General features: G+C 42.5%; 4 protein-coding genes across 5 annotated transcripts in view; 1 reads left to right on the top strand and 3 right to left on the bottom strand.

Annotated features, from left to right (window-relative positions):
• Positions 1–333: 333 nt before the first annotated feature.
• LOC118411397 (gastrula zinc finger protein XlCGF57.1-like) lies at positions 334–3,999 on the bottom strand. 2 transcript variants are annotated; one of them, XM_035813664.1, is made up of 2 exons: positions 3,845–3,999; positions 334–3,187 (listed from the first exon to the last, which is right to left on the bottom strand). In XM_035813664.1, exons 1-2 carry the CDS (start codon positions 3,932–3,934, stop codon positions 1,541–1,543), a joined length of 1,737 nt encoding a protein of 578 aa, XP_035669557.1. In that variant the 5' UTR covers positions 3,935–3,999; the 3' UTR covers positions 334–1,540. The 2 variants fall into 2 exon arrangements, with proteins under 2 accessions (XP_035669557.1, XP_035669558.1); XM_035813665.1 differs by having other exon boundaries at positions 3,850–3,947.
• A 2,014-nt stretch (positions 4,000–6,013) lies between these two features.
• LOC118411875 (ficolin-2-like) lies at positions 6,014–10,780 on the bottom strand. Its single transcript, XM_035814365.1, has 7 exons — positions 10,454–10,780; positions 9,617–9,794; positions 9,325–9,446; positions 8,862–8,940; positions 8,095–8,202; positions 7,440–7,656; positions 6,014–6,380 (listed from the first exon to the last, which is right to left on the bottom strand). Exons 1-7 carry the CDS (start codon positions 10,778–10,780, stop codon positions 6,050–6,052), a joined length of 1,362 nt encoding a protein of 453 aa, XP_035670258.1. The 3' UTR covers positions 6,014–6,049.
• Positions 10,781–13,515: 2,735 nt separating this feature from the next.
• Positions 13,516–17,743, top strand: LOC118411874 (GTP-binding protein SAR1b-like). The gene is made up of 4 exons (XM_035814364.1): positions 13,516–13,696; positions 14,226–14,329; positions 15,750–15,881; positions 17,000–17,743. The coding sequence occupies exons 1-4, from the start codon at positions 13,516–13,518 to the stop codon at positions 17,111–17,113; spliced, it is 531 nt and encodes a 176-aa protein (XP_035670257.1). The 3' UTR covers positions 17,114–17,743.
• Positions 17,744–21,625: 3,882 nt separating this feature from the next.
• LOC118411873 overlaps positions 21,626–25,129 on the bottom strand; it is a 21,993-nt gene continuing 18,489 nt past the window's right edge. The window contains exons 17-19 of the mRNA XM_035814363.1: positions 24,756–25,064; positions 24,077–24,176; positions 21,626–21,944 (exon numbers count right to left, since the gene is read on the bottom strand). Coding sequence (XP_035670256.1) covers positions 21,626–21,944; positions 24,077–24,176; positions 24,756–25,064 — 728 coding nt within the window. The remainder of the gene's footprint in view (positions 21,945–24,076; positions 24,177–24,755; positions 25,065–25,129) is intronic.

Genomic DNA, 25,129 nt, shown 5'->3' with positions numbered 1-25,129 from the left:
TAATCAATTGTACAGTAAAAAATAAATTGCACATATTGTTTTGCCGCGTTAGCGTTAACGTTATGTGTAGTAAAACAGTTCGAACAACTATTAAAAAACGGATACATAGTTGTATTTGGTTAGTATACTCCAACAGACAGAAACAAAGAACGGGCATTGAAGCTGTGGTAGCGGCCAGCAGGCTCAGATAGCCGAAGAAGACCGAGAGGTTCTGTCAAACATTCCGTCGAGTGAAATTTCTTGAGTTTTATGACAGTTTATTTTGCTCATTATGTAATTTACAAACTTGAATACTAATAAAACAATGATAGAAATAGATGTAGATAAAGAAATCACTAATATTTAATACTCCTCTCCAGACTAGTAGTAAGTAAAGGAACACTAGCCGCACTAATAGATAAACTACAAACAAAGGACAAAACAGGAGATATAAATACTCACAAACTGGCATGATACGTTAAAATAACGTAATGATCAAATAAAATAGACAGTGCCTTAGATACTAGTAGTTGGCAGGGACCAACAACTACTAGTATGGTGTAACAACAAGATCGTTAACAAATAGGCAGACCTTCGCATCTCAAGGCGGCAGAAAATCTCTATCATGAAAACCTTTACTTTAGGAATATTATGATTTTCAAAGTTAAAGGATGTGTAGTTTCAAAACATCTATCTGTAAGTGTATAATCACAAATGACATATTAAATGATTTACCTCTCCCTTTATGCCATGTGCCTTCCTAAATTTTTGACCCATGTCAATTACGTGTGACACAAGGATTGACACTTCAAAAATTTAAATGGCTTATACATTAGTGACCCACACAACATTCACTTTACGGTACTACAGCGTCATCTAGCAGTTAGCATCAGTACTGCAGCCAGGCAAACGATCCAGCTGTCAAAATCTTGATAAGCAGCTTCTGAGATACATTTCGCTGGTTTTGGGCTTCTTCTTTTTCCATGTGCTATCATGTCTCTGTATCTGAACCTTGAGCTACAAGGCAGAGAAGGTTTGTCCATAGTCAGCACAGACCAATGGAGCCCAGAGAGACAAGGTATCAACAACTTATGGCAAAGTGTAGCCAGTCCTTAGCTGACTCTATGAGTGATATCCTCCTTTGCAGATTTCTAGCAGCACAGTTATTACAAACTTATAGGGGGAGTGCTGATGTTCTATATTCTATGTGCTATGGCCATTGCGGAACTCCCTCTCTCGGCATTACAGAACCTTAAAGCCCATCTTGGAAATCAGGTCTTTCACAAAAAAAAGACAGCTAGAAGTCTGCACCGGAGGCTATTGAATAAGGCTTAGTCTGTTTTGCTATTTTCTGATGGATGGACTACAGTTCTCTTAGTGCCAGATTTTCTTTGGCTGATCTTCCTTGAGATGCCAAGGCTCTTTGGAGACCTGCCTCAAGAAATTGTATTAGTAAAATTGATATGAATTTCGAAAAAGACACATTATAGATCTAGTAAAAAATGACCTGTAATTTACAGTGTAAAGATTGTAAAGGTGGTTGGGTGAAGTGGGGCTTCCATCAGTAGTGAGTGGCCATGTGTCTTGCCAAACTTTCCTTCCTATGCGTGCAGTACTCACACAGCTCACACCTGTACGGCTTGTTTCCTGAGTGTATCTTCATATGCCTGTGCAGGTTGGACTTGGTCGTCCTGTACCCACACTCCCCACACAGGTAGGGTCTCTCACCAGTGTGCTCTTCTATGTGTCTAGTCAAGCACCCTTTCCACGCCGTGCAGTAGTCACACTGGTCACACCTGTAGGGCTTCTCTCCCGTGTGTACCCTCATGTGTTTCTTGAGATCACTCTGGCTGACTGTCCTGTGCCCACACTCCTTACACATGTAGGGTCTCTCACCGGTGTGTTTCCTCCTGTGTATGTCCAAGTTGTTTTTCCAAGCAGTGCAGTAATCACACTGGTCACACTTGTACGGCTTCTCTAGGACTCCTGTGTGTATCTTCATGTGTTGGGAGAGACTAAACTTTTGGGCTGCCCTGTACCCGCACTCCACACACATGTTGGGTTTCTCACCTGTGTGTTTTGACATGTGGGTAATCAAGCATTGTTTTTGAGCTGTCCTGTACCCACACTCCCCACACATGTAGGGTTTCTCACTGGTGTGCACGTGCATGTGTGTTGTCAAGCTGCTCCTCCAACCTGTGGTAAAATCACACTGGTCACACTTGTACGGTTTCTCTTCTTTATAATGTTTTGCCATGTGTGCCTTAAGATGCTCTTTCCGTGCTGCAGAAAAGTCACATTGGTCACACTTGTGGGGCTTCTGCTCTGCTGACAAATGTTTAAACATGTGTCGCTTTAGGTGGTCCTTACGAACTGCTGAGTAGTCACACTTATCACACTTGTACGGCCTTTCTCCCCTGTGCACAGCCATGTGGTTATTGAGGTGGAACGGGTCAGTCGTGCTGTACTCACACAGGGAGCAGGCGAGTTTCCCACCGGTGTGTTTGGTCTTGTGTCGAGCCAAGTAAACCTTCCTGCTGGCTGTGTAGTCACACTGGTCACACTTGTACGGCTTCTCCCCAGTGTGGGTCTGCTTGTGGAGCTGTAGCCTGTGTTTGCTGGCAGAGCTGAACCCGCACACTTCACACATGAAGGGTTTCTCGCCGGTGTGCACGGACATGTGTGCTGCCAAAGCATACTTCCAACCTGTAGCATAATCACACTGGTCACACTTGTACGGTTTTTCCACTCCATGTTTTACCATGTGTGCTTTTAAATACTCTTTATGAGCAGAGGAGTAGTCACACCGGTCACACTTGTAGGGCTTCTGCTCAGCTGGAAGGTGTTGAAACATGTGTCGCTTCAGATATTCCTTACGGCTTGCTGAATAGTCACACTTATCACACTTGTAAGGTTTCTCTCCCGTATGCACAGCTGTAAGATTGCTAAGGTTGCCTGAGTTCGGCTTCTCACCTGTCCCAAAGTCGTGCTCACCAGAGACGTAAGGTTTCTCATCTTCCCTTTCCTGGTTGAAGTAAGGTTTGGGCACATGAGAAAATATAGACTGACTGCTAACAACGTCCAGTGGTAGTGCTTCAGCCCTCTCAGTCTTCACACTTTCTTGCCTGCCAAGCAGAACCTCGGTGGGAGACTCGAAACCAACCAGAACATCAGTGGGAGACCAGTAACTGGATGATGCCATTCTGCTCTGTGGGGGGTGGGGTGCAGCAATACGTTATTTTCCCATTCATATATATCTCATATCTTCTGAGGTAAAAAAAGTCAGATGTAGACACATTCAAAGCTTTCACCTGTGTAATTGCTAGTACTTGACTACAGACTAGATCGTTGTGTATTGAGCTTATTACTAGTAGGTTAACTAATACGCTGTACTAGTAGGTGCTTGTACGCTCTCGCAACATTATGCACCAATAATCTTTACAGGATCAAGGTCAACATAATAGGTCGCCGCTAAGAGTTCGGGAAAAGCAGAGAGACATGAACAACAACAACAACAACAACAACAAAATGATCACACGAGAAGGAAGCACCGGTACCCGAATCCGACAAAACGGACTGATATAACGGGACAGCAACTCTGACTAGTATTGCTAGCCATGGATGGATAAAACATTGTTTGTAAACTACGTTGCGGAAAAAAGTTATTTGTCTTCGGACTTTCAAATAATAGTGCCCCCCTCCCCACACGTCCACAGGACGTCTGCCAACTCTACTCTACTCTACTCTACTACTAGCTACTGTACCACTATATAACGTTACACGGGACTAAATTCCCGGTTTTGTACGGCCCCAAAAGGCTCGGAACTATTTAGGGTTTAAAAAATGATAGCATTCCGTAACCCACCTTACTTTTCGTGATGTAACGTAGCGATCCTGGTCTAGTTTCCGCTAAATTTCCTTGAAACTTTTGAGAAAACACCCCTGCAGGGAACATCCGGAGGACGAGACACGTCAACAGTTACGGTCAAAGGTTTAAGCTCGCATCACCACCTGATTATCACAATATGGTCAATGTACCAAGTTTGCTGTCATATGACTCTAGATATCAGGTAATTATAGCATTATTCTTTTCTGACAGTCTCTGTTCTTCTATGTGCATTTCTTCTTTTTCATTTTTTACATACTATTCCCGCTTTTACATATCTCGAATGATTCAGCTAATATACTAAGTATTGGATATGTTGAATCAGTGGACGTTTGACCTTTGACCTGTGGGATAGGAAATTTTCTGCCTGCAATGATGCTTGGCGAAGCTTCGCTTTATTGGTTGTGCGTTAGTTCTTCGACTTTCGGCGCTGTTATCACAACTACACGTGTTCGGAAGTATGGGGAAGATGGCGACAGGTATGTGACATGTTTTGCCAGATATCTGAGGGAGTTTAGCTTGTGTAGCAAGTTTGATTTTGAGTTAAATACTTTCTAACTTTGTGAAGAATATGTGTTCAATCGGGGAGGGGAGGAAGAGGACATACCTACGCTGTTCTTGTTAGACGTTAGTTCACCGTTATCCGTGGGGTAACCTATATCCGTTGTATGTAGAAAACAGGGTATTTAGGACTCATTTAAGTATATCAATCCGACAGATGGTGGTTTCAAATTGCAATATTTTCAATAGTAACATCCCTGTTGACTGAACATGAGATGTAAACATGAACCCAAATTGAATTAGAGAGAAGTCGTGACCATTGTCCCTTTTATGATGTTAGAAACGATCTTCGAAACAAATTAGTAATCAGCCCACACGTAACACCATAATAATCACCAGGTGCATTTTGCCAGCCAGTAGGTACCCAAATTATGAGTAATGAGACTGTTTAACGTGGTCGTGGTTTAATTGATCCTTATTGGAATAACGTGGAATATCAACATACCAGGATATAGAAATATCTGGTTCAAGTACAACTAAAGGCATTGTTTAAACATGAAAGTTCGTCATGAAGTTTGATACTTCCGGTCAGCACAAGCTAAGTTAATGTCACGTGCTCAGATCAATTGAATTAACATCTCTAAAGAAGAAGGTCGACGTAAATAAGTCGTTGGCTATAATGTACTATAAAGCTGTAGGTAAATATTGATGGACACATCTTTCATGGACTTCCAATTACCCCCGCTAGGTGGTGCACTAAAGGCGCTGCCAATAGTACAACGTTGTCAACATTCTTAATGGCATACCAACTGCCCCCGCTAGATGGCGCACTACAGATATTGATATGATTGGACTTAATTACTACGATATTTTTATTGTTCATGGACACAGCCTACAGTACCAACTGCCCCCGGTAAGTGTCGTGTTACAGATATTGAACATGTGATTAAACTTACTCTTATGGTTTGATTGTTCATAAACACAGCCTACGGTACAAACTGCTCCCGCTTAGTGACGTACTTCAAGCGTTCATTACAATATATTTAAAGTTCTGGTTTTATCTTTATGGCGTACCAACTAGGTGGCACACTACTGACATTAGCATTAATATAACGTCATGATCACCCGTAGGTTTAATTGCCATGGACAAAGCCTCCAGTACCAACTGCTCCCGCTAGGTGGTGTACTACAAATATTAGCAACAGCTCAATGTCCCCCCACCCCCCTGTGGTTTAATTTTCATGGACACCGCCTACAGTACCAATTGCTTCCGCTACGTGGCGCACTACAGGCGATAGCAACATTTCACCGTTATCATCCCTGTGGTTTAATTTTCTTAGACACAGTCTACATGGAGTACCTACAGACGTTGGCTTGGTGGCGTACTGCAGACGTTGCCTATAATGTTATCACCACTGTGGTTTAATTTTCATGGACATAGCCTACAGTACCAACTGCCTCAGCTAGGTGGCGCACGACAGACATTAGCATTGATACAACGTTATCACCCCTGCGGTTTAATTTTCTTTTCAGCTCTTCACAGCCTACATAGAGTATCTACAGACGTAGGCTATAATGTTAAAACTTATTACCCCTGGGGTTTAATTTTCATGGACACAGCTTACAGTACCAACTTCTCCCGCTAGGTGGCGCACTACAGACATTAGTATTAATACAAAGTTATCACCCCTGTGGTTTAATTTTCATGGACACAGCCTTGAGCGAGTACCACCTGCCCCTCCAGTCGTACCACACCACGCCCTGCGAGTTCGGGCAGGACCGCCAGGAGTCGCCGCAGTTACCCAGGTACTGGCCGTTCAGCCCGGACCTGAGGCAGGCGAGGTACCACCAGCCGCCCTGGCCGTACCGCTGCGCGCAGTGCAGCCCGGACAGACCGTCGTGGTCCCGGTCGCGCGTGGAGAACCGCTGCCCGTTGTGGTAGGTGAGGGAGTCCCGCACGTTCCCGGTGTAGCCGGAAATGTGCAGCCGGTAACCGCTCGCCTCGTCAGACACCCTGGAATGACAGAATGAATGAATGATAGAATGAATGAACGAATGAACTGCTGCCCGTTGTGGTAGGTAAGGGAGTCCCGCACGTTACCGGTGTAGCCGGAAATGTACAGCCGGTAACCACTCGCCTCGTCAGACACCCTGGTGGAACGATAGAAGGAATATTTCATGAATAAACGAAGGAATAAATGAACGATAGAATGAACGAATTAACTGATGCCCGTTGTGGTAGGTGAGGGAGTCCCGCACGTTACCGGTGTAGCCGGAAATGTGCAGCCGGTAACCACTCGCCTCGTCAGACACCCTGGAGGAACGATGGAAGGATTAAATGAATGAAAGAATGAACGAATTAATTGCTGCCCGTTGTGGTAGGTGAGGGAGTCCCGCACGTTACCGGTGTAGCCGGAAATGTGCAGCCGGTATCCACTCGCCTCGTCAGACACCCTGGAGGGGAAAGTTTAATGCTGTTGGCTTTGCATTATTTGTATAAAAAGTGCGTAAAAAGAGAAAAAAAACAACAACTGAATCGGAACAATACACGAATTTACGGTGCATTCTAAGTAACCATTTACATTGTTAATTGTATGCTAAGCAGTAGCTAGGGCTAGCATTTTGTAATAGCCTCCGGCAAGTTGAGCAGAGCTGACTGTCTTATTACAAAGTCGAATAAACCAGATGAAATCAAATGCTGTAACATTTATTTGGCGACGCATCAGGGACCGTGCCATTTTAAGACTATCACGATCGCTCTGAAAGTATTCCATTATTGCAAGGATGTCTTCCCTTGAGAATTGATTCTGGTTTACATTGGTACTTATTATAATAAGAAGTAGTGTGTAAACATGTGCTAACATGTGCGATCACGTCGACCGATGATGATGATGATATAATAAGAAGATGTGCAAAGGCATCAAGTATACTTTCTCATGTGGATAAGTATCAGCAAAATGAGATTCAATTAAGGACATTTAGTGGCTCTGCAGCGGAGCCTTTTGGTTATATTTCGTGTTCTGGACATGCTATAGTGATGATTATGTTGTCCACCGAAGAGAAGATTACCCACCTGAAGGTGTTGTATTCAACGAAGCGCCTATTTTGTTCCCAGTCCTCCATGTCTATGCGAAGTCGGTAAGTCTTCTGATTGGTCAGGCGGTGGATATTCTCGTTCCCAAGCCAGTGTTCCCAACTCTTGTTCCCGAACCCCCGCTTGTACTCCTCCCAGGTCCGGTCGAAAAGAACCGACCCGTCCTCCCGTCGCTGGATCATAGTCCAGCCGCCTCCTGTGTAGGACAAAAATCACATCCTTCGTTTGACTATATGCTATAAAACACGCACCTGTACACTACCAAACATCTAATTTCAAAATAAACATTTTTACAAAATTAGATTTACATGAACACGTGTCAGATATAGGATGGCAACGTATCTTTTAGAGACACCAAAAGTTCTGTTCAATTTTGGTCTCCACCCCTCTCACTGCTGATAGTACCGTAAACGTAACGTAGTTAACATGTAGAATTAAACTAGAAAAGACGTTTAACTACGCCTACGGGGCCTCGTGGTCTCTGGCCGAAAAACACAGAACGGACCCAAAAAAATAATTCAACAGCATGCCTGGTGCGTATGAAATGTGGCGAAGGCCGAAGTGGGCGATATGACATGCGACTTCTGTAATACCTGCGGTATCCATGTCACAGTACATGTGAGTTCTATCCTACCTGCGGTATCCATGTCACAGTACGCCTCCACACGGGAGGAGGCGGGACCGACCAGGTACACTCCGCTTTCCGTCCGGCCGGCCGCGAGGTGCCCCGCACAGTCGGACTCTGATAAGCGGTGGTGACAACAGAACATGATTGTAATCTATTGTACCGAAATGATGGGAGGATCTACTAGGTTAGATATATTCTCTAGTTAATGATGATATTGTTCTATGGTGTACGTTGGGTAATTTTGACCAAGGTAATATTCTAATTCACATCAGATCGACAACAACTGCTTTGGCTATAAAGTTTGGTACGAGAATTGTAGAAGCAGTCTCTGCCACATAAGACACATCTGTAAGCTGACTTAGTCCATGTCAGTTGTTATATCCACGTTTGTGATAACTTGTAAAAGAAGTGTGGGATCATACATGGGGATATTCATATCAAAAGAGCAATTCATATCAAATGAACAAACTGGGTCTAGTCATACTCTTTGCACGAAATGTGTATCTAAATAATACTTTCAACGTCTGCATAAATTATCTACACATGTTGAGGTTGTAAGTCGTTTGTTTGAAGATTATTGGTCGATTGGAGAAGCTTGACAAAGAAGTTGGCTGAAACCAGATGTAGAGATACATTAAAGAAATCGGTCAATGCAGTACTTGGACTCCCAAGCTACAGGGAGATGGGATTTAGACCTTGACTTAACGTTTCTTAGACCAACCTAACCTAGATGGGTTCAAAATGTGTTGAATGGTCTGAATTATCACTCTTACCTCCAGGAGGGCCTGAAGAACCCGCACTGGTCGGTGCTTCAGTCGCCGGATCCGGACTGGTCCATTTGGGACAAGTACACTGGAACAAACGACAGGAAAAAGTTAAAAGTTTGACCTAATAGTATGTTTTGTAGTAACTAAACAGCAATGTCTCAGCAAATGGTGTTTAAGAATATGACTGTTATATGTAGGCAATAAGATGAAAATTCCAAAGTCACTCTTAAAACCGGATTATACTTTTGAAAACGGTTGAGCGTTTCAGAAAAAATCCTTTCGTCTGTGTCTGAAATAAATATGAAGGTATTTAACCAGGACTTATAATGGATTGTTGTGAAGACGGTTCGATTGAAGAAGAAGACTGTATTAGTATAGTATTATCGGTTACTATGAAGAATTATGCACTATTCCACCGGTTAGGGACAGATAAAGCTTAGAAAGAGCAAAAACTTGAGTTGTACTTTACCTCGCCAGGCAGTCCGGGAGGACCGGGAGGACCGGGCGGCCCTGGAGAGCCTTGCGGACCAGGAGGGCCCTGCAGCCCGAGGGGACTGACCCGACCGACCGGCACGGGCTGCGCCATGGAACCTACACGTAGCGGAAAACAGGTACGCCAAGCGTTAGATTCAATTAATTGTTCTCGTTGAAAGAATATGACTTTTTAACTTGACAATTGTCCTGGCCCTCCACACAAACGCATTAAACGTTACCTCCAAGTAGTATGACTGTTATACATATCAAAAGTTTTTATCCATTACCTCCAAGATTCCCTCGCATGAGCACAGTGTTGGCCATCGAATTCGAAGGCAACTCTCTCTTCGACCTGTGGTGCACTGCTGCATCTTGCCGGAAGGTGGCGCTGTGATCACGTTGCAGGTCTGCATTGGCGTTCACCTCGTCCTTACCGGGGCCCTCGGGGCTGAGAGGCACAGAGGTCTGCAAATAGGATAATTATCTTTCCGTTACAGTGAGCAATAGCAGCCCCCTTGTAACCACTAAATGCTGTACGTGGCACGTACACTACTTTTCCTGTTCCAGATATTTCTGAACAAGGGGAGCGGAGGAGACGATGAATTGCCAAGCTAACTATCAACTATGTGCTCTAAAAGAGTTCCACCAAGTGTTCAGATTGTTAACATTGTCACTGCGAATTAATTTCAGCCTCTAGCCCTGATCATGATTCCCTCTTGTCTGGTGGTTACCTCAGGTGACCTTAGGCGCTTGTTGCGGCATGTCGTTAATTACCTGTCAAAGTTCTGTTTTACTTTCAGACCGCTTTCAGTCAAGTTCTTTCTTGCTTATAGCATAACCTTGCGATCGCTACGTTCCAAGTTAGGATGCAAAAAATGGCCACCCTAGTTATCCATTTCTCCAGAACTATTCTATATTTCTGCGCCATTTTACCCTGGGGCCGACTCCACCCTTATAAATTCTAGTAGTTGTAAAGAAACTAAAACACGTTTTCCTGAAAATCGGACATTTTCCGTCTCGCTTATGAGACCTTTCAGGAATACTAGTTGACAATAAGGTGGTCTGATTGCGTCTTCATGGTCCCAAATGTCCCAGAAGCAAAATCAAAATATGAATATTCTGACCTTTGTTTTCAACTCTTGCTCCCATGGTGCCTCGTCCTCAAACCCGCTCCCCAGTATGATGTGATCCCTCAGGTGGGCCACCTGTTCCTGGAGTTTCCTCTGGAACGCTTCTTGCTGCTCCCACAAGTCTCCCTGCACCGCTGTCAGCTGGCCCCTCAGACAGGCGACCTCCCACACCACGAGTAGCAGGGTGACTATGCTAACTACAGCCGCCGTTCCCGCCAGCACCGGGACGATTCCATTGGTGCGCTGGTTGTCATGACGACACACGTGTACAGAACCGTCCGGTGCCCTGTCAGCGCTCCGACACAGTTTCTTGGACGACATCTTTACGAAACGCCGCAGAAAGCCTTGAGGAACAGCCGACAAGACTGCTTTTTTTCTCTCCGAAAACACACCCAGCGCCGCACCCGAATGACGACTTCAGATGTGACGTGTTCTCCCACGCATGGTGTTACGACGTTGTTGGTCCAGTTTTGTTACCAACACTTGAAGTAGCTCGTCACGTAAACAGAGTATTTTGATAATGATGTGGGGAATGTGTATTTGTTCTAGAGATTACAGTCGAAATTTATTTGTCACCATACAGGAGATGTCCATATACAATCCCCATGTAACCTGCCCATCCCAGTCGTCTCACGTTGAAAAGACGCCACAGGAAAGCGTCAAACGTTAGAAGAAAATAACGTCTCGCACTCTGAGTAGAAAAGCCTCATCCACGTCGACTGTCATTTTTGTCCCCAAAGTCACACTTACACCCAAGAATCCAGAAAGTAGTTATATACTAGAGTTCGGCGACCTCATACCTCCATGAAATATTCAGAGCTTTTGTAAATTTTATGCAAATGACTTACAAATCTATATGATTTATGCATGGTGATGTTCATCATTGACTAACGTACACATGTCAAAAGGATAAAATTCCCATCATTAATCAATAGGTGGCTTTACAATTGTTGCATATATAACGCAAATCAGTTCCTTATTCGCATATTTGGTATCTGTTTATGTGTCACCTATCATAATTTCCATGTTTTACATCTATTGAAGTCCAGCTATTGAATTAATGTAATTATACAATTTCCTCATTAATCATGCAAATAAAGTCCTCATTTGCATAACATGAATATCATTATAAACATCTTTGCCTAAGCTAACTGCATGCCTAAAATGATGGCAATCCACCGTTCCCTTCTTCAGTTATCCTCTTTGGAATGTCTTGACAAAAATGCCCCTGTAGTTCCAAAATTAAATGTTAGGGGGCTGATACTTAGCCCACTATGTCATGACGCTAAAAACTGTCTACCACCGAAATGTCAAGACCATATCATGTCCGAGACACGAGATACATTGCAAAAATGCTATGATAGAATATTCTCATCAATTATGCAAATGTGATCTAATTTGCATAATCAGTATTCATTTTGTACAACATTGTCTAAGGCACCTACATGCCCAAAACTATGAAAATCCGTTGTTCCCTTCTTGAGTTATCGTCTTCAGAAGTTTTTGACAAAAATGCCCCTGCTGTCCCAAACCTGGTCGCTAGGGGGCCCAAACTCATGTCACTTCTTCCTGAGCACAAGGGCTATCAAACACCCCAAAATCGTGACCATAGCTTGTTCTGAACACGTTATAGCAAAACCGGAAGTTGCACTGCAGTACCAAGGAAGCTGCTAGGGGAGCCAAAATCTCATTATTTCCAGCTTTTGTCACACCCTACCAACACACCAAGTATGAAAGCAATCCACCCAGCCATTTTTCAGTTATCTTGATGACAGACACACAAACGCTAGTGAAAATATAACCTCCATGACATTTCATGGAGGTAATAAGACCTAATGGTAAAAATGACCTCCGACCGGTGACGCACCACGGTTCAGGGACGACCGGTTGGAGAGACGCGGTGAGCACGGATGGCAACAGCCCCGGGGGTAAAGGGGACAAGAGTCTGTCATGATGGGGGTCTAGTACGAAGTTGTTTCACACAAAGTGACATGCACCCATTCTCATCAGCCCGGCCGAGCTGTTGTCATTGTCATTGGGGTTGGATTGTCAACAGTTGTCATAATTTTGCCCAACATTCCTAACGTTACACAGGCTAGTGTGTATGTTAGAACCATTGTGTTTGTATAACATGTGATGAAACATAAACACCACATCCCTGGGCCTGACCTTTTTCATGACAGACAGAGCGGGGGAAGTGGTTCGGCTGGTGCAACAACTTGATGGGTGCAGCCTTCTAGCTATCTGTATACGTTACATGACGTTTGTCTGTATTCAGGGCTTAGAGTACCCACAGGGAAGCTACTATTTGCCCAAACATCGGACAGAAAAGTATTTCCATCTAAGGTTTGTGTATATTTGTACAGGTTGGTTCTTGCCCCTTTTTATGCCAAAGTAACAAAAGATACCAGCAGGACCTTGAGATGAGCTCTAACCTTCTGTGTTGTTGTTGTTTACCTGCAGGTTTAGTGACAGTATACTTCGACAAACACAAACATGTTTCTGTGGGACTATTTTACTGAGGCGCTGGAATATCTAGCTAAGGCGCGCTTTTGTGTGCCTGTGTGTGTTTGTGTCTGTGTGTGTCTGAGTGCATGTGTGCCCGTCTGTGTCACGGTGTGTGTGTGTGTGTCTGTGAGTGTGTTTGTGCGCCTGCGTTTGTGTCCGTGTGTGTGTCTGTGTATCGGTGTGTGTCTGTGTGTGTGTTCCTGTGTGCGTGTGTGTATCTGTGTGTGTGCCTGTGTGTGTGTGTGTGTCTATGTATATGCAGGTGTGCGTGTGTTTGCTTGTATGTGTGTACGTTAACGCGAATTGGTGAGTGTGCGTTCGTGTGCATTTTGCACTTGTTTGTGTGTTTTTTGTGATTGTGTGCGTTTCTGTTTGCTAGTTCTTCAAGTACTTGTTAAATAAAAGAAGTCAATGAATTTCATGCATCATATGCTATCCACTGAGCTACCTTGTTGGAACTGTGAAAAAAGTTGTGAAACTAGGCATTTGTGTCAAGAATATGTTGGCTTGCAACTGTATACCCTGTAATCATGGAAGTTGTCCGAACGATGTCAAAGTCTGGGCAGCTGGTGTTCCTGGGTTTGGACAACGCTGGGAAGACGACCTTGCTACACATGCTGAAGGACAACAGAATGGGACAGCATGTGCCGACGTTACATCCCACTAAGGAGGAGCTCGTGATGGGAGGCGTGCGCTTCACGACCTTCGACCTCGGGGGTCACTCACAGGGTAGGTCGCCATGGGAACAGGTTACCTAGCAACGTAGCAGCAAGGTTGTAGTTGTGGAGCTGGAGAGAAGTTGGGCCAACTGTATGTCCTTAACAATAGCTAATAGCTAATGGCTAGTTGGGTAGCCCTGGCTGGTTGTACAGCCAAACAAATGATTATTTAAAAAAACAAACAATTATATGTCCGGGATAAAGATGTTGATCTGAACATAGCAGTTTGAGGTTTAAAGTTGTAGAGCGTCATAGAGCAGCTCTGTAGAACCTAGAGCAGCTTAATGGTGGGGGTATAGTATTCTAGCACTGCTCTACAGTATCAAGACTGGTTTGATAGTGTAATAGTATTGCAGTTCAGTCGTACTCCGGTGGAGGTTGTGTTTTGTTCTATGTAGGAGATTCTGTCCTGTTCTCTTTGGTTTCATCATGTCCTGATTCAATTTCTCAGTGTTCATTTGTAGTTCTGAACTAGAAGACTACCGCCCCCCCCCCACCCGTACATTTCTAGACTAACCATGTGCCCCACCTATGTACAGCACGGCGTGCGTGGAAAGATTCCGTCCCAGCGATCAACGGAGTCGTGTTTCTTATCGACGCTGCGGACAGCGCCAGGCATGGGGAAAGCAAGAAGGAACTGGATGTGAGTTGATGTGAATATGTCGATAAGAACTGTTAGTGTTAGATGACTCATAACGAACTCCACGACAATCCGTTAATCATGATTACTTTCTGTGAATGCCAATGCGAAACACCTGAACACCTGGCTTGATTCCCTTGATATGTAGTCGAAGACTAAAGCTCCTTAATATTTGATATTGTTTGTGAGCGAGATTTCGAAATATGATTTCTTTTTAAATTGCTACACTTAACTTTCAGTGCAATTCTTCCCGGAGGAGTACATGTAAATGCCAACACAATTCAGACTCAAAGTCTGCAACATGATATTTCAATAAAGATTTCAAATTTTTTAAAAGCAATAAATGAAGGATAAAGAGAACAAACAAAAAAAAGCAAACATAATCTTTATTGTAAACAATGTATTGTGATTTTAGATTACTTGACGTACAAACTGTACGATGTGTAAAAATAAAAACTAAAGACAGACAATATTTTCCAGAAAACGCAGGATATTTCCCTTCCACTAATAAAAGAAGACTAACAGGACGTTACTAATTATGCTGATTAGTTGTTAAGAAGCACAATACGTTTTTCCTTGACTTTGCCTTTTTTTCAGGCTCGAATATTACGTGTATGCCATTAACCACAAAAGAAAAATGGAATAGGTCATCAAGTACACATCAAAATCAACAAAGGCTTGTTTGGATAAAATAGGCTTGCAATCATATTCTCCAGACTAAGCCTAGTTGAGAATCTGTGTTGGAATCTAAAGAAAGCCGTTGTGTCATGTAGATCTCTGAACATTGCTGAGCTGGAGACCACTACCTGTTAGGAAAGCCCAGAAGTACCAAAGAGTGCTGCCAGAATCTTGTAACAGGCTGTTGTCTGTCTGCAGCAGGTAATTGCAGCTAAACTGTGCTGCACGAAATACTAAAAGCGCATTCTCGTGGGGTTGGATAATGTTGCAGCCCAGCTTTTGTGCGAACAGTGCAACATTGAAAGGACTGTGAAATCAAACTGGCATAAAATTTTGCCTATCTGTTCAACTTATGGTTTAGTAACAGTCTGCCGTTGTGATGTTTCTCAGTTTTGCCCCCCACCCTCAAAAAACAAAATGTGAGGGTGGGTGAGTGAATGATATAGTTTGCAACTGCAACTCAGTACTTTGTTGTGTTAATCTTTAATCAACCTACCGTAACATGCCAGAATAATTAGCGTCTATCCATATCTTTTTGACGTATTCCATGTCAAAGAGGTGGTTAAACATGAGAGATGAAAAAGAAGAAGAAGAAAAGAAGAAGCAAAATAATATGTTCCCCCTGGACTTAACAGGGAATAAGGACGGAAATATGGCAAACATGATATGAAGGACGTTAAAATTTACAAACCTAATATAAGGTTGTTTCTTTTACGCACAAATCCGGTGCCATGATTCCTTGCAGTGTCTTCTTGCAGATGAGCAGATCGCGAACGTGCCGATTCTGATTCTGGGGAACAAGATCGACCAGCCGGACGCAGCGAGCGAGGAGTTTCTCCGGCAGTATTTCTGCTTGTACGGACTGACAACCGGAAAGGTGGGGCGATTGGGCACGATCATGACGCGGATGTTTCTTTTAATTATGATAAAAATTATGATAACCTTCACGAAAGGGTGTTGCTTCTGCTTTGTTTCGTCTTCATCGTCAGAAGCATGCATGGTGGTCGATTGAATATGTAGCAAATGGCAGGACAGTTGAGGGGGCGGCTCGAAACGCTATTTCGTGCATTTTGACAGGCGAAATTTGCTAACAAGTTTAATGGAATTACTATTGAATTGAAATACAGAAGCCATTTGGCGCAAGTCTTCATATTTTCACCATGTCCGACCAAAGGCGTGAGGCATCGCAATAGAGGTCCGGGGAAATTTTGAAATCTGGACCCTCTGAAAAGGTATTTTCGGCATTTTGAGGGACAAATTTTGTAGCCAGACTTAGCTAAATCCAATGACATTTCTTTTACAGAAAAAATCTTTTGAGGTCGACGGCCCCCCTCCCAACATATTTTCACCAAGTCTAGTACCGGCGGCGTTTACTGTCGCAAGGGAAATCTGGGAAATCTTTTATTTGGACCCTCTGAAACGCCGTTTCCTGCATTTGTCGGGGCAAATTTTGCTGCTAAACTAAGCTAAATTCAATGAATTTTTCTATTTATCAGATAGGTTTTTGAGGGCGACGCACCCACTACATCATGTTCACCTTGACCGCCCCCGAGGTCGCAATCCGTCGCAATGGAGGACCAGGAAATTTGAAATCTGGACCCTCTGAAATGCTATTTTCCTGTACTTTCTGGGGCAAATGTTGCTGATAGACTCACTAAGATTGAATAAAATGTCTATCGTTTTGTGAAAATGCAAATCAGTCATGCCTTTGAAAAAAGATCTTGGACATGAAAAAGTGGACCTTTGAGTGTCAAAAAGCGGACTTTTGAGCGTGTGGTTTTTTTTCCGCACCCCCTGCATCCCCCCCCCCCCTGGCTACGGACATGCGGCTTTTCTAATACGTGTACGTGTTAAATTAGAGTAAAAGAAACTTTGCGGTAACTTTTGAAAGTAAACATTATGTATTTGCATACCTATTTTTTCTTACGTTTTTCTTCTCATTTTTTAATTCAATTTTTCTCAACCTGTAAGTGAGTGTTTTTGTGTTGTTTCCAGGGCAACGTGCGGCTCCATGGATCGAACACACGGCCTATGGAGTTGTTTATGTGCAGTGTACTGAAGAGGCAAGGTTACGGGGAGGGCTTCCGCTGGCTGGCACAGTACATCTAGTGAGCGCGCCCACTCCCAGGCCAGCTTCATTGCTTTCCTGTATTTTGGCGACGCCTCAGGGGCTAGCCTAATAGTATAGAGCGTCCGTTTGACAAGAATTCCCAAAATTTGTTAGGCATGTTAGAAATTTCCCCCCATGCATGTGTAGTTGCATCATCCCTTTAGAGGGGAATAACTCGGGAATGGGTTAACAGATCTTCATGATATTTGGAATGTAGAGAGCTTCAGAGTTTCCTTAGTTAAGAATATGTTAATCATGTAAATCAGGGGCTAATTTGCATGATTAATGAGCACAGTTTATGAATACACCGCATTTCATGTTAGATTGCTCAAAAATATGCCATATGTAACTCAAAAAGAGAAAAATATTAGGCTTACTGTTAAGGACATATCCGATTCGCTAAAATTACCGAAATTCCACAGCAATTCGTCCGCTCATGTGCCATTGCACCATCCCTTTGAAAGGGAATAACTCGGAAGGGATAAAGAGGTTCTTTATAGTCGTTTTCTAGCCGCTAGAGGAATACATGTATGCCCCAACTCAATAGAGTGTGTACCGAGATATACTGAGGCTGACCGAAGCCCACGAGTTACCACGTACTTGTGGCCTAGACTTTAAGGTGTGCAAGTCGGTAGGTTGGTACTTACCACGGATGCTACTTACATTCAGACACTGTGAGGCTGTTTGTTTGGAAACCTGCACTTTATTCCAAAGGAGCAACAGACTTCAACGCCACCAATATTTATGCTGTTACATACATGTATAATGTTATGCGTAATACACCCAACTACATGATTGCAAACCACACATTGATTTGTCCCTCTTGGCTAAAACTTACACCATATCTATACAGGATAGGACAGAAATAAAACTAAATGGAATACTGCAGAGAATACATAAGTCTTGCTGGTATAAAGCTATATGTAAAGCTTCTTAAAAAATCATATACAGTATCAAATTTCAGTAAAATAGTCTTATCTGCCAATGAGATGATGCATAGAACGAGAAGCACTACAATTGTTATTAAAATACAAATTTGACTGTAATCTATCTTAGACATCAAGTGTTCTATAACCAAGCGTTTGACAAGAAAACGTCAGATGATTTACGTACACCTTTACAATTCATTTGCTACAATCATATCATTACTGTATATTTACGCATAATTACTTCGAGTACAATGTATATCAGTATACTTAGGCCATGTTGAATGATTACATGGATGACATCCCCTGGGGACCCCCCAAAATGTTGCGAGCATGCGAATTTCTTTTAAAAAGTTGCCTTCACTGTGGAATCATTGGAATTTAAGTTGTCAGGAATGTTGAACAAATTTTTTGTTCTTTCACATTTCTTCCTTGACGTTTGAAATGCTCTATTGGCATTTCCGACATTCTGTTTGCAAACTACGGCAGATATTCTCTTATTGTATAGCTAATTTGTACGTTTTACAGTATGGTTAAAAACGTTTTCTTTGGAAACGGCCAGAAATTGATGCGCGCGCTGATGTTATTCATTTAATCAAATCAAAATCCTGGCCTAATGGTCTAAAGCAAAACTTAATGACATTTGCATAATGCTAGTCTGTTGATTTCGCCATGGCTATTATTGACCAAAATAGGTAATATATAATAATCAAATCTGTTAATTGAATGAGCGCTCACATTCAGGTATCCATGCTTTAACTATCTTACTGCAGTACATACAAGGCTAAGAGCAACCACATCTATCTGATCTTTACTCACTGACAGTTAATTGGAAGTTCGTACTAGATGTAATCGCCGTATAAAAGATAGCGACAATACCTCATGATCGCATATCGACATATAAAACTGGCTGCATAAATTGTCTTTTCCCTATATTTCTTCGGCTCTTTTTACCTCGGGAGTCAGGACATATGTGCGTTGTACATAAAAATAGATTGGCAAATAGACAGGCTTGCTGACCATTTCACAATTGAACAATAGAGTCTAAGTCAACAGCCCAAGAAGGGTGTAAAATGTATTCCAGTCTAAATACATGCTAAAAAGCTTGCCCATGCAGAAATTGTACATTTTACCACCGCATAGAAAAAAATGAATAAGTTCAGTCAAATACAAACATGATAAGGTCAATTAAAGCCAGCAGGAAAAGTCAAATCATGAAAGTGAGCTCAGATGAGCCCGGTGGAAATCAAAGACATAAGAAAACGTATACAGAATGTCCTTGCAGAAATGAATTCTTATTGTGCCGAGGAAATTCAGCCCCCAGGCTGGGAGAGACTGCTGCAGCGCGTTATATCTAATAATGAAAGTTATGAAAACATGAACTTTATGTGATCCAGTATGAACGACTTTCTGTTGTGTCTACGGTACAACTTGGTACTTGATTGTGTTTTAAAGCTTAGAAATGGATTGAAACAAAGATGGCGTGGGCTGAGTCAGTGGATATGTAAACAAAGAAAAAATCTCGGTCGGAACTTGAATTTGTTTTTATGACCTAGATACACTTGCTGGCTCTCATTTAACCCGCTACTTCACAATTTGTGTTCTGCAATCCATATTGGTCAATCTTTTGATACTGTGCAAGTATTTACAAGGCTGAAAATGTGCACAATTCGAGAAAATCAGTTACCACATCCGTAAAACAAATATTTGTATGATGCTTTGTTTTTTTTTTGTTTTAGTTTGCGTAGACTGCACAGGCCGTCTCCTACGCGACGCCTTCGAATCTAAAACAATTAGGCATTGCATGCTATAGCTTTAGGATCTAAGTCCTGTTACGTTTTATGTCTTTATATCTGAAACTCTATCACATAATCAATAAATTGTACTACATATTTTTTTGGCAGTATTATGACAATGCAGAGTTGGTGCTTCTGCAGGACTTTTGCCTCCTCACTGTAATAATAAAAGGCGTGTGCGCAGAAGCTTTTGAATAAACTGTAGTGGGGCATTCAATAAGTAATCCACCTGGCCCACTTCCAGTTGTCTGATCTGAATAAAATTTTGCATGTGTAATGAGTCATATCTCTATGGGTTATGTTGCAAAAAAAAAGCTCTGAACTAATTGCGGTTACTGATTTACTGGTGTTTGAACTGAGTCAGGTGTGAAATGGACCAGGTGTGAAATGGAGCAAGTTGAGTGTCGCGCAGTGATCCGGTTTTTGTATTTGAAAGGACGCACACCAAAGGGGACTTTTGATGAAATGAAAAAAACTTATGGTGATGATGCCCCATCATATGGCCTTGTAAAACGCTGGCATCCTGAATTCAAACAAGGCCGGAAGTCTGTGGAAACAGCTCCCAGACCTGGTCGTCCCTCTTCTGCCATTAATGAGGCATCTGTCGGAGGACCAACCTGGGATGTCCTACAAGAACGGTGTCCAGAGCTACATCAAATGATGGGAGAAATGCAAAACTCTGGGTGGTTCCTATGAAGAGAAAGACTAATAACTGTGCCAAGTTTCATTAATCTCCTGCTATGGGAAATGGGTCAGGTGGATTACTTATTGAATGCCCCTCGTATGACAAAATATCAAGGAGTAAAGTATTCAAAATCCATTAATTGAAGAAAAAATTACACTAATGACAGACGCTGCTACCCCCAACTTTAAGCAGCTTAAATAAAGCTTAAATAAACGACTTTAAACTCTCCTAATGGGCGTTTAAAAGTATCGTATATGAAATTATTAAAATGAAGAGTAAAAGGGATGATTATTTTAGTCAATACATATAAACTTTGTTGGCAAAACTGCGCAAATTAATTTCATATCTTTAAGGCAAAGTTAAATGTACCTTAACTAATATGTAAAGTTATTTACATGTTTAAGTGGACTTAACGTTTTTCTTAAATGTGTCTTAAATATCGATTTTTAGTTGTGGCATTTACGACTTCTTAAATGTAGCTTAATGATAGCTTAATCATATTCAAATGTTTAAGCTTCATTTACGAATCCCATTAAGCATGCTTAAATATCCAATTTGGTGCAGTGATGAATAGACAAGAACACCTTACCATATCAGCATATGATACGAAATGTTCTACAATATGTAGATTAGTATAATGGATATCTACATAACGGCACCTAAGCTTAGGTCACATTTCCCAACCGGGGCCCGGCCGGGATGTTTTAAGAAACGAAAAATTAAGATGTATACCTAGAAATGTGCACAAATCATGCCCATGAATCTTATTTTAACATTTTGTGTATTTGTATAAAATTATCTTATATCATTATTTTTGCTCCCGAAGCTACTCGGCCGCGCCCCGGTTTAAAAATGTGACCTAATTAATAAGCCTTACATAAGCTTATGTCTGATATGTGCTTTTTAACAGCAGTATACATCAATCAATACCGATATATGACAGTAATATCTGGAACTCACATCTGGTTGTAATCGGTTGAATGCATTTTTTTAATTATACGAAATTAAAGCATGGAGCATGATTGTGTGGTCCATGTGTTATCATTAATTACTCTATCAAAACTGGATGCAATCAGATTTAATAGAAAACATTCGGCGCTGTTGTTAACCTGGCCTGATTTTCATTACAACAGACTTCAACAGGTGCCACTTGCCTTCGCTGGATTGCCACGTCAGCCCATCTCTGCCTGAACAAGAAGGCCCGCACTGGCCCCGGTAGCACCCGTTGAAGTTGGGGAATCCGCACTCCCCAAACCACCAGCCGCCCTGTCCTCCCTCCGCCTGAGAACAGTTGCCGCCGCTCCAGAGGTCGTTGTCCCTGTCCACAGTGGAGAAGCTCTGATCGTGATGGAAAGGCCAGTTTCCTGCAGTACCGGAACTCCAACGATACCAAAGCCGGTAGTTATCCGCCTCATCGTGCACCCTGGATGGGCATATAATACAGGTTTGAGATGAAAACAGTTACTTGGCATAGTCGGCAATCTCCAAGTAGTAGTTTTTTTACTGTCGGACTCCTCTATAAATCTTGTCTGGCCACTGTAATAGCACAGGATAAGGGGAATTGGAAGCTTGATTAGCTATCATCTCATTTTCTCAAATGAATAGGTCAAACATTTATGTAAAAGTTACAACGTACATGAATAAAGTATGACTTATTGTCCCTGTTGCAACACGAATAGAGTCAAAGCCAACGTATGGTGAAAATGGATTGACTATCTTTATTCCTAAGGCAATGTCGTAATCACGAATAAAGTATTTCTAATGGCCCAGTACTTCACAGACGCTAACCGAATTATTGTCTCGAGAACATTCAGATCCAAATAGCCGCTGTTCCAAAATGTTACCTCAGTCTTATTAATCTGTATAGCGTTCATGATAAGTGTTCTGAAAATAGCTGGCCTAAAATGATTCTTATGTGGATATCATAAAACTAATGTGTATGTGCTATATGGAGGAAGGTAGAAAAACGTCAGAGTTAATGAATTGCTGCATAATTTTTTATTTACAAACACATCATAGTACGAGTAACTTTAATTTATTTCATCTCTCCTCATTCTTTGTAACAAAATGCTTATACCTATCTATGTTTGCCATCTTATCGCCGTGAAATATACTCACATAAAATTGCCGTATTCATGATATAGCCTATTTCCCTCCAAGTCTGTAAAATCTACTCTCAGGCGGTAATTCTTGTGTAGGGTTAGGAGGTGGATGATCTCGTTCCCCAGCCAGTACTCCCCGTTCTTGTTCCCAAAGCCCAGTTTGTACTCCTCCCAGTTCCGGTTGAAGGGAACCGACCCGTCCTGCCGCCGCTGGATCACAGTCCACCCGCCTCCTGTACGTGTGTAGAGGCACCGGAAGATAAAGCTGGTGTGTTAGGTAGAAGGGTGGTTATACCGGCTATATAGATACAGATACAGAAGCTGGTTAACCCTATCCAGACCGGGCTTTTTTGGGCTACCTGGGACGGGGGGGGGGGGGCTCTTTTGACCCCCCTTCGTAATTTCAAAACGGCTTAAGTTACGATCACCAAATTTAAATTATGAATAATCAATTAGAAATGTAACTTAAAATTACCCAGGATCTTAATGATGTAGATAAACAAGTTTGGTTTAGCAAAAAAACTATGAAATCCCATAATTCAAACTGAAATTAGTAAATTTGGTAAAATATGCCTGTCAAAAACCCGTTGCCATGTCAACACGAAAAATCACAAACTAAAATTTTTTTCGCAGAATTGTTGCTAACAATATTTTAGGAAAAGTCACCAAGTTTCGTAGTCCTAGCACACGTCGTTCAGCAGTTATCCGACGTCAAAGTTGGCGCGGGCACTTTTAGTCCCCCCCCCCCCGGTCTGGGTAGGGTTAACGTCATACCAGCGATATACGATAGATATACAAATACGGATATACCGGATAAAGAAGAATGAATTGGTATTGCCTAGCGCCTGGACTTTCCCAAAATACTACAGCATAATTCCACATTGAATACGATAATACACCTACCAACAAAATAGATATGATTTCTTAGATAATGAAGTGTTGGAAGAAAACAGGCAAGCATACATGATATACGTGATCACCGTATTTGTGGTGAACGGTTCATTTCATGCATAATACTTTGAAATAATAGATAGCATCAAAGCCAAACAATGTTTGTTCTTTTTGTGGAAACACACATATTTAGTAACAGTATCCGTAGAGTTTGTGCACATCATTTCTATTATAAGTAGTAACATCGGGCCACAAATGCGAGCGTGTTTATTCAACATCTGGAAGCCAACGCCAATTTATCCCCATCAACCGGTTTATGTAATGCCTGGTTTACAAGACAAAGGGGCTATTTAGTTACTTTTGGGGGCTCAGTATTTCGTACGTGGCACCTTGGTCTGAAAGCTCGGGATACTGGAATTTGTATAAAAGCACCTGTGCGAAAAAAACGATGCCGACTTAAGTGCCTTGTCGTCGTTCTTTAAATAATACCCAGCTATACGTGCATTAATTGCTTGAGACGGCTGGTTTACTAGGTAATGTAGTATGTAATACAGTACCTGACATGTCACAATATGCCTGTACCCCGGAGGATGCCACCTCAACTGTGTAGACTCCGTTTGTTCTCTGTCCTGACGCATAATATTGGTAGCAGTCTATTATGTCTGTAAAGAGGAGCACACAAATGTTAGAAGAGGCTGGAGGGAGACATTGGCATGAAATAATGGGGAGTGATATAGATTTATATGTAAGGCCTAATGACCCAGCCCGAGGTGTATATGGTGTCACTGAACGCCTGGTCATTTGCTGTGACCACCAAAAAAAAACTCGGCATTTTGGTGAGTTTCCCATCCCTCAGCCGCTGGATGATGTGTGTGGTTCGTCTAATTCTGTTCTCAAGACATATATATACACATTGAGTCCAAGTAGATTGTTCATCTAGGAGAAAAGCGTCTGGCACAATGCCTTCCAAATGTTCAAAATGGCGGACGAACCAAGCTGAGAAATGTGGACGGTTCTACGTACAGTTGGGGTGTCAAGGATTCTGTTTTCAGCCCTTTCAATTAAATTTCACTTGCTTAGTATTTTCAAAACATTTGGCTTATTCCAAAAATTAAAGAAAATTACCAACGTGGTACGAAAACCTTCTGACACCAGAACCTGCATTTTATAAGATATCGCAATGATAAGGACAGAAGGACTCCATCACAATACAATGAAAGGAATCCAATAATCTCGCTCACCGACACAGACAACCCCCGCATCCTGATGATGTCCGCAGCTATGGGTGCCCCAGCCGTTGTGGCTGCAGAGTTGCACAGATGTCTCACTTCCCCTGCAGCCGACATCGTCCAGCCAGATCGGGCCGGTCCCGTTACCGAAGGAGGCTCCAGTCGTTGCCTGCCGGGCGCCGCCAGGGAACCCCAGCTGTCGGCACACCACCTCAGCGTCCCTCAGGCTCCAGTTATTGTCGCAGACAGTCCCCCATTCACCGCTATGGAAGATTTCCACCCTACCCTCGTGGTCTCCGGTTCCGCCAGCCAGTCGAACACCTATCCAAAAATCACGATGGTTAGTAACTAAATTCTGTTAGTCTGTTGTGGACAGTGTGAGAAGG

Source organism: Branchiostoma floridae, chromosome 3 (genome assembly GCF_000003815.2).
Source record: "Branchiostoma floridae strain S238N-H82 chromosome 3, Bfl_VNyyK, whole genome shotgun sequence".
NCBI lineage: Eukaryota > Metazoa > Chordata > Leptocardii > Amphioxiformes > Branchiostomatidae > Branchiostoma > Branchiostoma floridae.
The sequence above is the reverse complement of the archived record's forward strand: the minus strand, read 5'-3'. Positions and strand labels throughout refer to the sequence as shown.

Excerpts from the sequence above, each read along its gene's own strand:
- LOC118411397 (XM_035813664.1), bottom strand. The coding sequence starts at position 3,934 with ATGTTCCCTGCAGGGGTGTTTTCTCAAAAGTTTCAAGGAAATTTAGCG. Across the intron at positions 3,188-3,844 it reads GTTACATCACGAAAAGTAAG|AGCAGAATGGCATCATCCAG; the intron begins GTGGGTTACGGA and ends CACCCCCCACAG.
- LOC118411875 (XM_035814365.1), bottom strand. The coding sequence starts at position 10,780 with ATGTCGTCCAAGAAACTGTGTCGGAGCGCTGACAGGGCACCGGACGGT. Across the intron at positions 8,203-8,861 it reads TTCTTCAGGCCCTCCTGGAG|AGTCCGACTGTGCGGGGCAC; the intron begins GTAAGAGTGATA and ends ACCGCTTATCAG. Across the intron at positions 6,381-7,439 it reads GTTGAATACAACACCTTCAG|GGTGTCTGACGAGGCGAGCG; the intron begins GTGGGTAATCTT and ends CTGTCATTCCAG.
- LOC118411874 (XM_035814364.1), top strand. The coding sequence starts at position 13,516 with ATGTCAAAGTCTGGGCAGCTGGTGTTCCTGGGTTTGGACAACGCTGGG. Across the intron at positions 13,697-14,225 it reads CCTCGGGGGTCACTCACAGG|CACGGCGTGCGTGGAAAGAT; the intron begins GTAGGTCGCCAT and ends ACCTATGTACAG. Across the intron at positions 14,330-15,749 it reads AAAGCAAGAAGGAACTGGAT|TGTCTTCTTGCAGATGAGCA; the intron begins GTGAGTTGATGT and ends GATTCCTTGCAG.